General features: G+C 30.0%; 1 protein-coding gene across 3 annotated transcripts in view; it reads right to left on the bottom strand.

The window, feature by feature from the left end:
• Positions 1-2,136: 2,136 nt before the first annotated feature.
• Positions 2,137-13,337, bottom strand: part of LOC124367318 (calbindin-32) — a 167,556-nt gene continuing 156,355 nt past the window's right edge. For 2 of the 3 annotated variants that reach the window (XM_046824050.1, XM_046824058.1), the window contains 7 exons: positions 12,692-12,775; positions 12,108-12,163; positions 11,260-11,305; positions 10,522-10,533; positions 6,688-6,744; positions 5,608-5,679; positions 2,137-5,316 (listed from right to left, as the gene is read on the bottom strand). In XM_046824050.1, the coding sequence (XP_046680006.1) occupies positions 5,167-5,316; positions 5,608-5,679; positions 6,688-6,744; positions 10,522-10,533; positions 11,260-11,305; positions 12,108-12,163; positions 12,692-12,775 (477 nt within the window). In that variant the 3' untranslated portion in view covers positions 2,137-5,166. The remainder of the gene's footprint in view (positions 5,317-5,607; positions 5,680-6,687; positions 6,745-10,521; positions 10,534-11,259; positions 11,306-12,107; positions 12,164-12,691; positions 12,776-13,337) is intronic. The other variant, XM_046824066.1, reaches the window with a different exon arrangement.

Here is a 13,337-nt window from a genome sequence, read left to right on the forward strand (position 1 = left end):
TAATTACGTTAGATGTTGGGTTGGGCCCAGCTGGCCATGCGTCGTTCTTAACTGAATTGCCCAGCCTCTAGTGTTGTAGTGCTGTAAGTCCTCGCTTTTAGCTTTAAATACAAAGCCAGAATTTAACTAACATTACTGTGTCTTAGAGAACATAACTAAACTATTGTGATTTAAGCCAACGAATGAGTTCCTCTACACCAGTTAATCATACATAATAAGATAATCCAGATTTTCTAATAATAGTATATATTAAAGAATAGAAATTTCTTAGTTGTGCTATATGTAATTTGCTGTGATTTTAAAATTTAATATAATATTTTCAATATATAGCTCACTATACTAATTAATGATTTTTCACAAAAAACAATATTAACATTTCGTTATAACGCAAAGAAAAGTTAAATATGTAAATTGAGATCGAAGTTTTAATGTTATAATTGTATTATGATATTAACTTATACATAAACATGATGCAATAGTTAATTTTATCTTCCTTGATAAGCAAATGTTGAACATTAAAAAAGTAACGGTTCTTTTTATGTTTACAGTATTTTATTTTTATTGGAAACAGTTCAAACTTACAATGGTCACATCAGCATTATTTATGGACCTAGAGAACACTTGTTTTTGTTCAAATATAGTAATCCTATACCAGCCGTATTAATATTTTAGTTGCCACAAAAACTACGTGCTTATTCCGACTGAGTAGGAAGGTAGGACTCTTTAGACAGTTGGCTAATGAAATATCGGTTTCGTTTTGTTGCAAAAATGCTCCAACATCTATTAAAAATCATGTGCATAATGGGCTACAGATGATAAAATTGATGAAAAGTTGAATAAAATTGTCTATGTTAACATCTTCAAGGGTCGAATGTGTGTTTATAATGAAAATACAATAGATAAACATCTATTATGTACATTAATTTGATCTGACATACCAAAAAGTATGGAAGGAATATGACCCTTACCTACTTTTCTCCAGATCCGAAAAGCCCATTTAGTCAGCGGAGAATGTATTCTGTAAAATGAATGAATGTTTACTTTGAATTACTATTTCGTGGTGTGTATTGCCGTTTTATTACTTTTGTTACTATTGTAACAAAAACCATCAAAAGGACTCTGAAGTCAGAATATTCATGGTCATTAGTAGGTTTTAAATTAGGACAGATATTTGTTACTATGTTCCCGATACATTGTGTAGAGACCACAATAGTAGTGTGGGATAAAGGAAATTAAAATCCAGACCCAAAGCATTAACGGAATTGGTTCCACTTTCCAAAACTTTAGGCTACTATCCGTTACACATAGTTTAACATTAAATATTCCGCAATATAACAGAAAGGCCATCAATAGCAACATTTTTAAAGTATAACTGCTGATTTTAGAAAACACAGAATATTTTTTGAATAAACAATAAAAATAATTATTTTGTACTAAAAACCCATTTTATAATTTTTTATAAATCCATCAATACAAGACATATTGTGTATTTTACTGAACTGTAACTATAAATAGTTCATTAAAGATATAAACAAATCATAAGCATTTCATTTTATTTTATCAGTTGAAATTTGTACCCATTTTTCTCGTGAACTTTACTTAGGTGGTGCCAGTATTGTATTAATTTATACATGGAACGCCAAACCTTGGATGCATAACCCGCTTCGCTGAGGTTGCATGCTTACGTTTATTTTAAGTCCATAACTATTTACATACTTGTGATATCCTGCGTACAAAGAGACAGAATATTTTATAATACAGGAAAACATTTAACACAAGTTGTGCCATCCCACAACATAGTGATAGGAGTCAATGACACTCTTACAATTATATGAGTCCTGCATGGAAATGAAGCTTCATTTATAATTTTAACCTCAACGGACACACAGAGAAAAATGAACATTTTACAGCCCCTCGAGTAATAGGTTTGAATAATACTTGAAACGAACAAAAAGCTCTCTTCTTTATTCTGCTTATCCTTATCAAGGAAACCCGTATTCCATATTTTATGGGGAACGGGCAGGAAAAAAAAATTGAAGGAAAATTGTATCTCCACACAGCAAAGACAACATAATTAAACAGACTCTTTGAATAACGTACGTATTTTGAAGTAAATAATGGTAATAAGAACTCATCAACGTTTGCTATATTTATTGTAACAAATCATTAAACTTTGAAGCACAACATAAGTCACTTACAAAATATAGAAACAGCCGACTACAGACGGCCATAAAAATAAAATCTCAGTTTATAGATAACAGCAATCTACAACATATACACTTTTGAAACTAACAAAGTAGAATAAATATGTAATACATCACAGTTGAACCCATATGGTAGGTACATTACAAACATGGGACACATTCCTAGCAAGGAGCTTCACAGAGGCAAATACTAATATCATAACAAATTATCCGTGTACAATAACTTTAAGAGATGTATATAATAGCTAATATAACCCGCCCAACAACCCAGTCGAGCTTTTATGTTCTAACCTCTGGATGATTAGTTTTTTCTACCTCAAACAGTGTTTAAGAAATATATGTTCTTTCTGTGTAAGGCTTTATCAATACATTTGAGACATTATTTGAGAACATAAGTGTACTATCATTCGTGTAAGAGGAGATTTGCATTATTTTTGTTATTTCAATTAGATTTGTATCATCTAAGAAGTTTAAACAATAATAGATGTTTGACTTCAACATTTTTAAATCACTTAAATTAAAAAGCTAAATTTGTACAGACACCTAACACCCACCTTTATTGAACATTTGTAAATAGCTCCTGCACGTTTGATAATGTAGCGATCTGCAGAGTAATATTAAAATATTAAGTAATATTGTAATTTTTAATGCTTAGTCTCTTTGGTCGGCTCTTATTTATTGGATACGAGTGTAAAATAGTTTTAAAGTGTATATTTAAACATATAGTACTTAAATTAATGTTACATAAGACAGTCAGAAACTTGTGTAATTGGTAGAAAACCTTTCTGTGATATGCTCATTATATTTTATTACTATTAAAATGTAGCCTACAATGTTAATCCAGAGGTTACAACTACAAATCTCATCGGTGTAGATTTCCCTTGAAACGTTCTCAGTAATATATGAATATATACTGTTGTTTACGAAATAAACTATTCCTACATCATAAGTAACATCAATAACGTCAATATAAAACTTTATATATACATTAATACTATTTGGTTAGTAACATGTATTTAAATCTATAAACTATATAAGAATTTGGCGAAATTGTTGTAATATTTTGAAGTTAAGCCTAATCCACGTCTGATCTAGATTTTTCTCCAAAAAACTATGCCAAACACGCAACTCGTAAAAATTATTTCAGTATAATAATTAATTATGGAATGCATTATAAACCAGTTCTGCAATAGTGGAGTTACGATTGGACCTAATTTAAACACAAAAAAGACATTTACATGTACTGTTATTTTAAACAATGGAACTGTAGAGGGAACGCAAAATGAAAATTTGATACCTGTTGGTTCTTACAGTTGTGTTTGGATACAGATTTCAGAAGCATATTATGCTATTTTTATAATAAAAATATTTCAGTAGTTTTTGTTACTGTAACTAAAATTACTGTACTTGAATATGAAAAGTATACAAGAATAATGCAAATAAATTATAATGCTAGTATTTAAGATTATTGTAGTTGAATGATAAAATATAATTTAAAGAGACAAAGGTCGAGTTCCATGCGTACAAGTGACAGTACCATCCGTTCCTTAATGCTAAGAAAGAAGCGTTACGAACCAGTTATAGACGTAAAAGCGCTAAGCTACTGTGTAATGAGGAAAATTTAAAATGCCTATTTCTGGTACCGACTAGAATTGATCTAGGAGAGCTGGGCTGTTAAATTTCAGCTCAAAGTTGAGCCCTTACAGTCTATACAGCAACTGAGAGCGAAATTAAACTTTAATACACCAAAGCAACAGGTAGAAGATAAAATATGATTTAAATAATTTAAACCGTACCCATTGATAAGACAATTTACAGAATAGAAGGAATTAGTGTTCCATACGCAGAAATATATCCTAAACGTCAAAAACCACACTGAATTATATCACAGATGAAATGATAGCAATTTAAACGCTTTACTGAAAAAGTACTCTAATATCCTGGCAATTAGGAACTTATCTACATCTAATCCCGCTCTAGTTTTACACTGTTCAAATGCTATATTTTACATCGTTTCGTACAATAAGTATAGAATAAATCACTAGCTATGCGTTAGTTTTAAATGAGCAATAGGTGCTTTGTGCATTATAAAGCTTTTGTGCATAAGAAGGAAGAAGATTAGTGCGCTTAAATAAATTAACATTTGTCATATTTTTGTTGTTGAGTATTTTAAATACTCAGTTACACTTTTTGCCTATAGTAGCTTTGAAAAAGAATCAGTTTACAGTTAAGATTGTAAGAGAAAGTTTTGCCGTCCCTTTCCTTTAAGCATCTTCAACTTTTAATCCCATTTATTGAGTAGATTAAAGTATATTTACAGACGAAAGTAGACTGCTTTGAAGAAATGAACTAAGTTAGGAATAATTACTTATTCGATAAAAAATACTTTTGTTGATTATAAAAATAAGTTCAGTCTGTATCTGTTTTATATGATATGTTCACTACAAAAAAATGGTTTTTAACTAATTGAACACAATTAATTGTTTATATTCCCCAATTTTTTTCAGGAACAAACTAACTGAACTTTTACATTATTGTATAATACCGAATGAAACACAACTTTTCCAAACTGTTACAATTTGACGGTACAAAGTATCCTCATGTATTAATAATTTAATTTAGGCTAATGTTTCTTTTTTCGGAGCGAGAAACTTACTCAGACCTAACGTACAGAAGCACACACGGCTGTAAGGAGGGGTTGACACCATAGCCTATGGCCGCAACGCTGTCTATAAATTAAACACTAGATGGTATAAATATGTAAAACGGTTGCGAGGAAAGACCCAGCTTCGACAGTCTTTGAGTAGTGTTGTAAAGCCGGTTCTGGCACGACGCGATGTGACGTGGCGTGACCTTGGACACGACAACAATGACAAGCTGGGCGAGACACTGCAGGTCGACGCCGGGATCGGCACGTACACACATGCACGGCACATTGGATCTCTTGCAGAAATCGACGTGTTTATGCGCTAGACTCTTCCTCCTGGTTGTGTTTTGCAAGCGCAAGCAGTATCATTGTCAGCTCCTTTTTGTTGATTTTACCATCTTGGTTGTAATCGACACCTTGGAGGATTGTGTCCTCAAAGTCGTGAAGGTCCTGTGCATCGTAGTCCTAAAACATATTACAACCGTAGGCATATTACAATAAAAAACAATACCTTATCAATATTTACCACGCACATGAAAATGATATTAGTTAATGGCAAAGATTCATGATTTAAAATTCATAGAAAGTAATTTTCAATGTAATACATATTGCATCGGTAACTTTATTGTTATAAATATTTTACACTTACGTTACGTCAATTGCACAAAAACATAACGTAAAAATTCCTAATCAATTAAATGGAATCATATAAAATAAAATATCACCGAATTACATGGATTTTGGTAAATATTTTACCTTTTTAACTAATTCCAGTAAGTCTTTTAAAAATCCTCTTAGCTCTTCATTTTCAATAGTACCGTTGTTGTCCTGAAAAACATAAAGTTCATATCATAAATTATGCTTTGAAAGATTAATCTTAAATGTTGTCAAGCAAAATTTATTTTACATATATTTATCCTTCTGATAAGAAGAGGACCAGTGCCTTAGTTACTTTATTGAACATACTTGAAACATTAAAGGTATTATGTTTACCTAAAAATGTAAATATAAAATCGGAAAGTTTTATGTTTCGAGATACTGTTGCCACTTAGACAAATTTTGTATATATATTAACTAACATATAACTATGAAACTAACATTTATGCAATCAGACAAGTAAAATAGCTTTGTTATCTGAGTTACTGAGTGTACTGACTTGGGTAATATCTGCAAGTTCTACATATTTGTGTCTGTGTATTGTCAAAATAAAATAATCTTCATTAAATGTGGCCATGATAATAGTAAAGAGACACAAAGAAATAATAATTATCTAATGAATTACAATATTTATGGAAGTGATTTAGCATGTTTTGTGAACTTTGGATGCGGCTTTATATAAATGACTATAGATAGTTTTGTAAATATTTTAGAAAATAAAATATTGGGAATCTGTGGAAAGTGGTCTAAATATTTGTCTAAACATCTGACATAGAAAATATTGAGTAAACATAACTTTATATTATAATACTTTGTGGGAAAAATTGTATAAAGAATTTTGATTAATGAATGATGATTTCACACTTATATCCATACAAAATTTAAAATATGTATGTCAGTAAAACATTGCCTTATAGCAAAATAAAATGAGTTTACCTACAGTTTCTAGATACTATAAGATAGGGAAACATTGTGGGATCTTAATAAAAGCTCTTTCTCGCTCTATTATGTGTGTTACATATCTTTGTACACATATTTAAAGCATAATAATTTAGAATTGGAATGTATATAAATATTAATATTTTAAAATGTTTTAATATTATTTAATACAATAATTAATACAAAATAAACGATAAATATGCTATGTGCAGTTCTCAATATAATATATTTCATATTTACTCTGTCATATAGAGAGAACACTCTCTCGATATCATCCTTTGTCAGCTTAGTTGCTCCCTGAAAAAGAAAAAATATAGATAACTTCCATGTTATACTGTTGAAACAGTTGTGACAAAATTTTTATTTTAAATTTATAACTGGCGATGGTTTATTTAAAGCATAGCAGGATTTTAGACATTTGGTTTGTGATAGCTTACTAGTTTGAACTTGTGTAATAAATCTGTTTACACTTGAAACAGAGGACAGATTCCAATCCTCAAACCGCTATGTTTTATATTCATAACACACATAAATGACAAATGGCCGAAATCCTGTTATCATCTGAGCTTTTTATTTGAAACATGTTTAACTTAACAGATATTTAACTTTGGTAATTGTATTTAGTTACCATTATTAAGGAAATGTAAATACACGTTCTTAGATTTGTACTAAACGTAATAAAGACTAATAATAACATTCGTTTCACTCTCGTTTGAAGTAGTCCAAACAAGCCGATATTAAAATGGTCTAACTACAAACAGATTCAACTACTTATAACTCCATACATTATTGTAGATGCACCTAAAAGTAAACATGTCTACATGATTAAATGCTCAAGTTGTAAAAAGAATCGATGAATTTCTGTTGAATGGTTTGTTAATGTTTTTTTTAAGGAGTGATTTATACATAGACATTTAATGCAAGGAGAGGAAAAGGTTTTTAATGGAAATTAAGAACACAAATATATATAACAGTGCGTATAAAATATAGGTTATTCTTTCAATTTTATAGGTATAAAAAATTTGAGAACGAATTATTGTGTATATATATATATATATATATACATATATATATATATATATATATATATATATATATATATATATATATATATATATATATATATATATATATATATATATATATATATTATTGATGGGATAAAATAATAAATTGAAACAAACAGAAAGTAGTTTATACAGTTATATTGTAAATTTACATTACATATATAATAATTGGTGCATTACAGGATCTGGTTTTTTAAGGACATAAGATAGGGAAATAGAAAGAGAAATAGAAAATGTTACTAATGAGATGAAGAATATGAGGATAAATAGATTTACAAGTCATTAATACCAATTTCTAGCTAAATCAAATCTACTGAAAATAAGAAAACTACAATATTTTCTAAAACTCAACATTTACCAGACTACGATAGAAGACAGTTTTGAAGTATTGTACAGGAAAATACATGACAGGAAAGTAGAAGCGGGTATTGGTAGACAGTGTAAGTTTGTAAATGTTCAATAAGAGAGCGTATAAAATGTACACTATCATTTTAGTTTGTAAGTACCGTAATGAAAATGTAGGGGCTTGAATAATATAATAATTAAAAAATACGTTGAATGATATATAATCAATGTTTTGCTCCGTTATTTCCCTAATAAACTAAAATATAAATTACAAGACAGTAAATAGTATGTATGATTATTTAAGCAAGAATATAAATAACTATGTTTGTAATATTCCCGAATACTATGCCTCTGGCCATCAGTGCAGGCTGCGGCAGCCCATTGCAACGATGCTACGAAACGAGCCCAGTGATGGCAACGAACGAAACTAAAAATAATATTTATATTGATATCTTTTGAGACAATTAATGGGTCATGATTTCTCCATTTCAATCTGAAGGGAATTGGGTTGAAGTATAATGATTATTGTTGCAAACACGTAAAATTCAGTAATTATACAATTTTTGATGAATTACACATACATGCATATATAATTTTTAATTCTACCCCTTTTAATGCGATTTTGGCTATGCCTTACTATTCAATATATACACTTTAGTCCTTAATCTCTCCATTGCATACCAAGCCGTTATCGGAGAGGTATGCGAACAAAAACCCACGTGAACTCTCTTAAAACAATTTCCTATAAAATTGTCGAAGTTTTCGGAGATCATAGATCATAACGGAGTGTAAATTTTATAATATAATTCAGTTCACTTGAAGCCACAAAATTTTGTGTATTTACATCTTTCATCTACAGTTTGTCCGAAGATTCAAGAGCCCCCGAGTATTAGACGATCCTCCAGCTGCGATGCGCACACGCGCAGGCCGGTCTGCCTGCCGTCACTTTTGTTTCGATAACGCACATCCCAAGCTTTAGTCTGCAAAATTGATAGTTCTTAAATATTTAACTTTAGGTTAAATTTTGGTAATTTTTAATTCCAATCACGAATTAACTCTAGCTTATGCTTAACAGCTTCGGATGTTAATCGAAATTGCTAATGGCCATTATTTTAGGCATTGCACGTTTATCAGCACTTCTGGTTTGAGTGAATTATATTTCCGACGACAGTTTTGACGTCAACATTTTTACGAGATTGAGTAACATACACGAAAACACACAGTTAGACGCCATTAGGTTGTTACACATAAGTATAGATTTATTTCGTTATCAACAGGTGGTTATTAAAACAAAGTCTGAGTAACTGATATTACAACATTGAGTTGATCATTGACTCCTTTATTTCTGGATATGTCAGGAATGTCGAAGTCATGTCGGGTTTGGACTCTAGTTTCACGAAATAAAATGCAAATTAAAAAAATTACTAAAATATTAACCTATCATACAAATTATAAAAAATAGCACTTTTTCAGTCTAAGGTCTATTGTGTGAGTCATCGGCACAGTGACGGCAGGTAGGCCGAGCTGCGCGTGTGACAGTGTGTGCGCGTTCGTGTGCAAGGACGCATTGTAATCGTCTGGGGCTCTTGAGGCGGGGGACAAAGTTGCATAGTAACGCTATTTACATGATAAATGTGACTGTGAATAGTATTGTAGTAAAGTGCCAAAAGGGTTCTTCACAGGAAAGTGTCGGGGGTTAGAAAAAGTAGTGCTCTTTGCTAATAGAGAATAGATACGTAGAAAGTATAGTTTTAGGAAGTGAGAATACTATAACAAAAATATATATTTATAAACTAAATGATACATGTAAAAAGAACCAAATTATCTGAAAAAATACAATAAAACACACGAAACAAGTTTTTACATTCATTATGTACACTTTTTACACAAATTACGTTTTAGTAATTATATACATCCATTATGGGAAGGATAGGTAGAGTCTGGGGTGAAGGAATGTTTATTACAATCGGTTTAATCATTCTGGTTAAATAATTAGTTTAAACATTTAATACCTTTAATGTAATAAACTCTTCAAAACTGTTTTACGACTGTTTGCAAATACGCACGCTTAATGTTGCGTTACGAGCCATGCATGCCAGCCAAGCCCTCACACCGGCACATCCACTTTGATGTCTTCTCATTTTATGTAAATACAGGTTTTAATCCTTATCCCTACCTTAGATATTAGTACAATCAATGATACTAATCAAATTCGTTAACTTCCTTAAGATTTCGTTTTACCAATCCAGTTCATTAAAATTAGCTTTTGTCTTGGTATTCATGGATTCATGGTTCCTGAACAGTGTTACCATTGCCTTGTCTTTCCGTTTGTAATATTTTGGAAAAACCAATAAAGTCACAAAAATAGTCCAGTTAGCAAACATATTGGGAAATTGAGATGGTAAAAAGTTGGCTAAATTTAAAAAAGTATAAAAGGAAAATGTTTTAATTAAGGACAGTTCTAAATTATTCACAAGGTGATAAATTTACTTGAATGTTAAAATAAATTCCATTGTATTTTTATGTATTACTTATTTATAGTACGGTTAAACAGTGAAATTGATTCAAGGACCAAATGAGGTGTTGTATGAAGAATCAAAGTGGATGTTGGCTGATATATACAGCAACGGGGCCACGCACCAATCAGTACGCCAATACTCACTTCAATCCCATCCTGACAGACAAAACATATGAAACATTGAGACATACATAGAACAATATGTACATTTTGGTAACAATTAATACAAAATAATTTTTGTTCTGTTTAGCTTAATGGGATATAAATTTGAGAAATAGTTTTGACATTTTATGTATTATTTTAAACTGTTTTAATGTGTGCAAGTAAAAATACAACATTAAATTATAACAGATTAAATGTAGTCATTAAATAAGAAAAATATATTATTATAACTTTTAAGGGTGTTCTCTGAAATTTGTACGAAATCTCATTTATTTTATAGAGATTATATGAAGTTAAAGTTTTTTGTATGAAGATACAGAATATGCAAATAATGTTTATTCGAAATAATATTAACATCCATTTGTTTTTATTTGGTAGAATAAAGTAGTTAATAACCGTTATTCATGACTGAAGAGAATAATATTCTTGTAAAGCACAATAAATAATCGTTATGTTTTAATGGATGTTTTAAATGGCATTATCAAATTTTCTGTTCCCTGAAAAAATAAAAACCTACCGTACATAGCTCACTTGCCAAAAATACAAATGTCCCATTTTAATAGTGAATTTAAGCTTGTGTATTAAATATAATAAATAAGAAAATAAATACTAATAACTTAGTAATGAACCATCACTTATAAAGTGTATAGTTAAAATTAATTCAAGTTCAGGAGGTACCATAGATGTACCATGTCAATACTTGTTAGTAACTGTACGCACCTTAAACACCTGTCGGCATAGGAAGTTTTCCTTGACTGGCAGTAACCTATAACATTCAACAATACATTATTTCTTTAAGAAAGGAAACCATCTGCTTATTTGGCTTGTCATGACAATTTTAATTGATTACTGCAACCTTTCGGCAAGCTTTTTTGTTTCTCACTGAACGAAAATTGCAAGCCTGTTCAATACTGGTTCGTTTAAAAAAAATAATTTTGTTTCAATAACTGCTGAAATTTTTGCTCTGATATGTACATGTACTACAGACAAAACGCAGGCAGATTGTTTGTTGAACACACATTTGTTTCTAATACACTTAGATAGTACAATCCCAGATTTTATGTCGCCTCAGCTACATCTCCCTGCAACTCTCTCTGAAAATAGTCTTTTTATAACTGTGCTATTAATTACATTTGTAAATGAACCGTATTGAATCAAACAGAATTTTATTTGAATATTACACTGGGTGAAGTATGATAGTTAAAACTATTTGTGTATTAATAATAACTCATAATAAGTAGTATTATCATTAAATACTAGTGGTTAACGCCTTTTGATTAAATATAATATAACTTTATTAACAACCTACAGAAGTAGTATATTATGAACATATTTAACTCTATCAAATAAGATGTAATATTTTCTATTCTGTTGATTTTGAAGCGAAGAAGACTCGAAATATAGTTAAATAGTCATTATTGTCATAATATATCAAAATTTATAGAAACTTTGCTGTTTAAAAAAAAAGAGTAAATGGGCTTTAAATAATATTATAAAACGTCATCTATTCGGAATTTCATAACTACGGAACATTTAAACGTGTTGAAAATTAATAAAACATAACTTACTTTGCCATTTCTGAGAGTTGAAGTCTGCCATCTTTGTTGGCGTCAAAAACCTGCAGCTAAAACCATAACAAGAATATTAACATCTTTGTTTAGAACAAGTTGAACATATACTAACAATAAATAACAAGTTATACATGTTGTTAACTAATTGAATGAAATATATTAATGTATACTAACATTTTTATGAAATGGATTGAGCTTTGCTAGGAAATTATTACTATTACATCCAAACCAAAATTAACAACAAAATTGTTATTGGTTGATTTGTTGAACACTGTATAGCATAAGAATTCTGACTAACGGTTCCACACTTAAATTATTATGTCAAGACAGTGATGACACTATTACACAGCCACACAAATACCATTGTACTACCAACAAATACCATAGTATTACTAACAAATTGCCATAGTACTCCCAACAAATACCATTGCACTACCAATAAATACCATAGTATTACCAATAAATACCATAGTACTACCAACAAATACCATAGTATTACCGACAAATACTATAATATTACGAAAAAATACTGAAAATATCATGTATGTATTAAAATAAAGATGATTAAAATATTTACTTACCATAGTGTCAGTGTACTCGATGAGTTTGTCTTCCGACACATCGTTGATTTTCTTTGCTTCTTTCAGTAGGTCTCGTAGAAAATTCTGTTAAGACAAATATTATTTATTCACTATTATGAATGGTATATTTGGAAACTATTAGGGAAACTATGTGGTATTGAAGGTTAGTTTTGCTAATTTTCTTGTGCTGTGATTGGAAATAAAATTGCCATTTTAATTAAATGATCTTGTTTATTTTTCCAGAGCATTCTTCTACCCGCCGCGTTGCTTGAACGTTGATTATAGTGTGAGTGCATAAAACATAGAGCAGTGAGAATAAAATATAAAATCAAATATAACATATTAAATGGTTGCTAACGTTATTTATTGCAGCTTTATGTACTGATATTTACCATATAGTTGGGAGAATTCCTGCGGAGTTATTATTGTTCGTTATTGAAATTACCAGCAAGTTGAGCAATGAAATAAACATATAGTTTAGGGTTAGATTAAGTAATTTTGTAACGGTTTTACGTCTTTTGTAAATATAAAATTAGCATAAAAATTTGACCTTAATCGTGACTACATAGGTATAACTATAAAATGATATAGGGGTTTTTAAATTTCAATGTTTAATCTAGTAAAATAACTCTCATATAGAAATTTT

The sequence above is a fragment of the Homalodisca vitripennis genome, chromosome 1 (assembly GCF_021130785.1).
Source record: "Homalodisca vitripennis isolate AUS2020 chromosome 1, UT_GWSS_2.1, whole genome shotgun sequence".
Classification (NCBI taxonomy): domain Eukaryota; kingdom Metazoa; phylum Arthropoda; class Insecta; order Hemiptera; family Cicadellidae; genus Homalodisca; species Homalodisca vitripennis.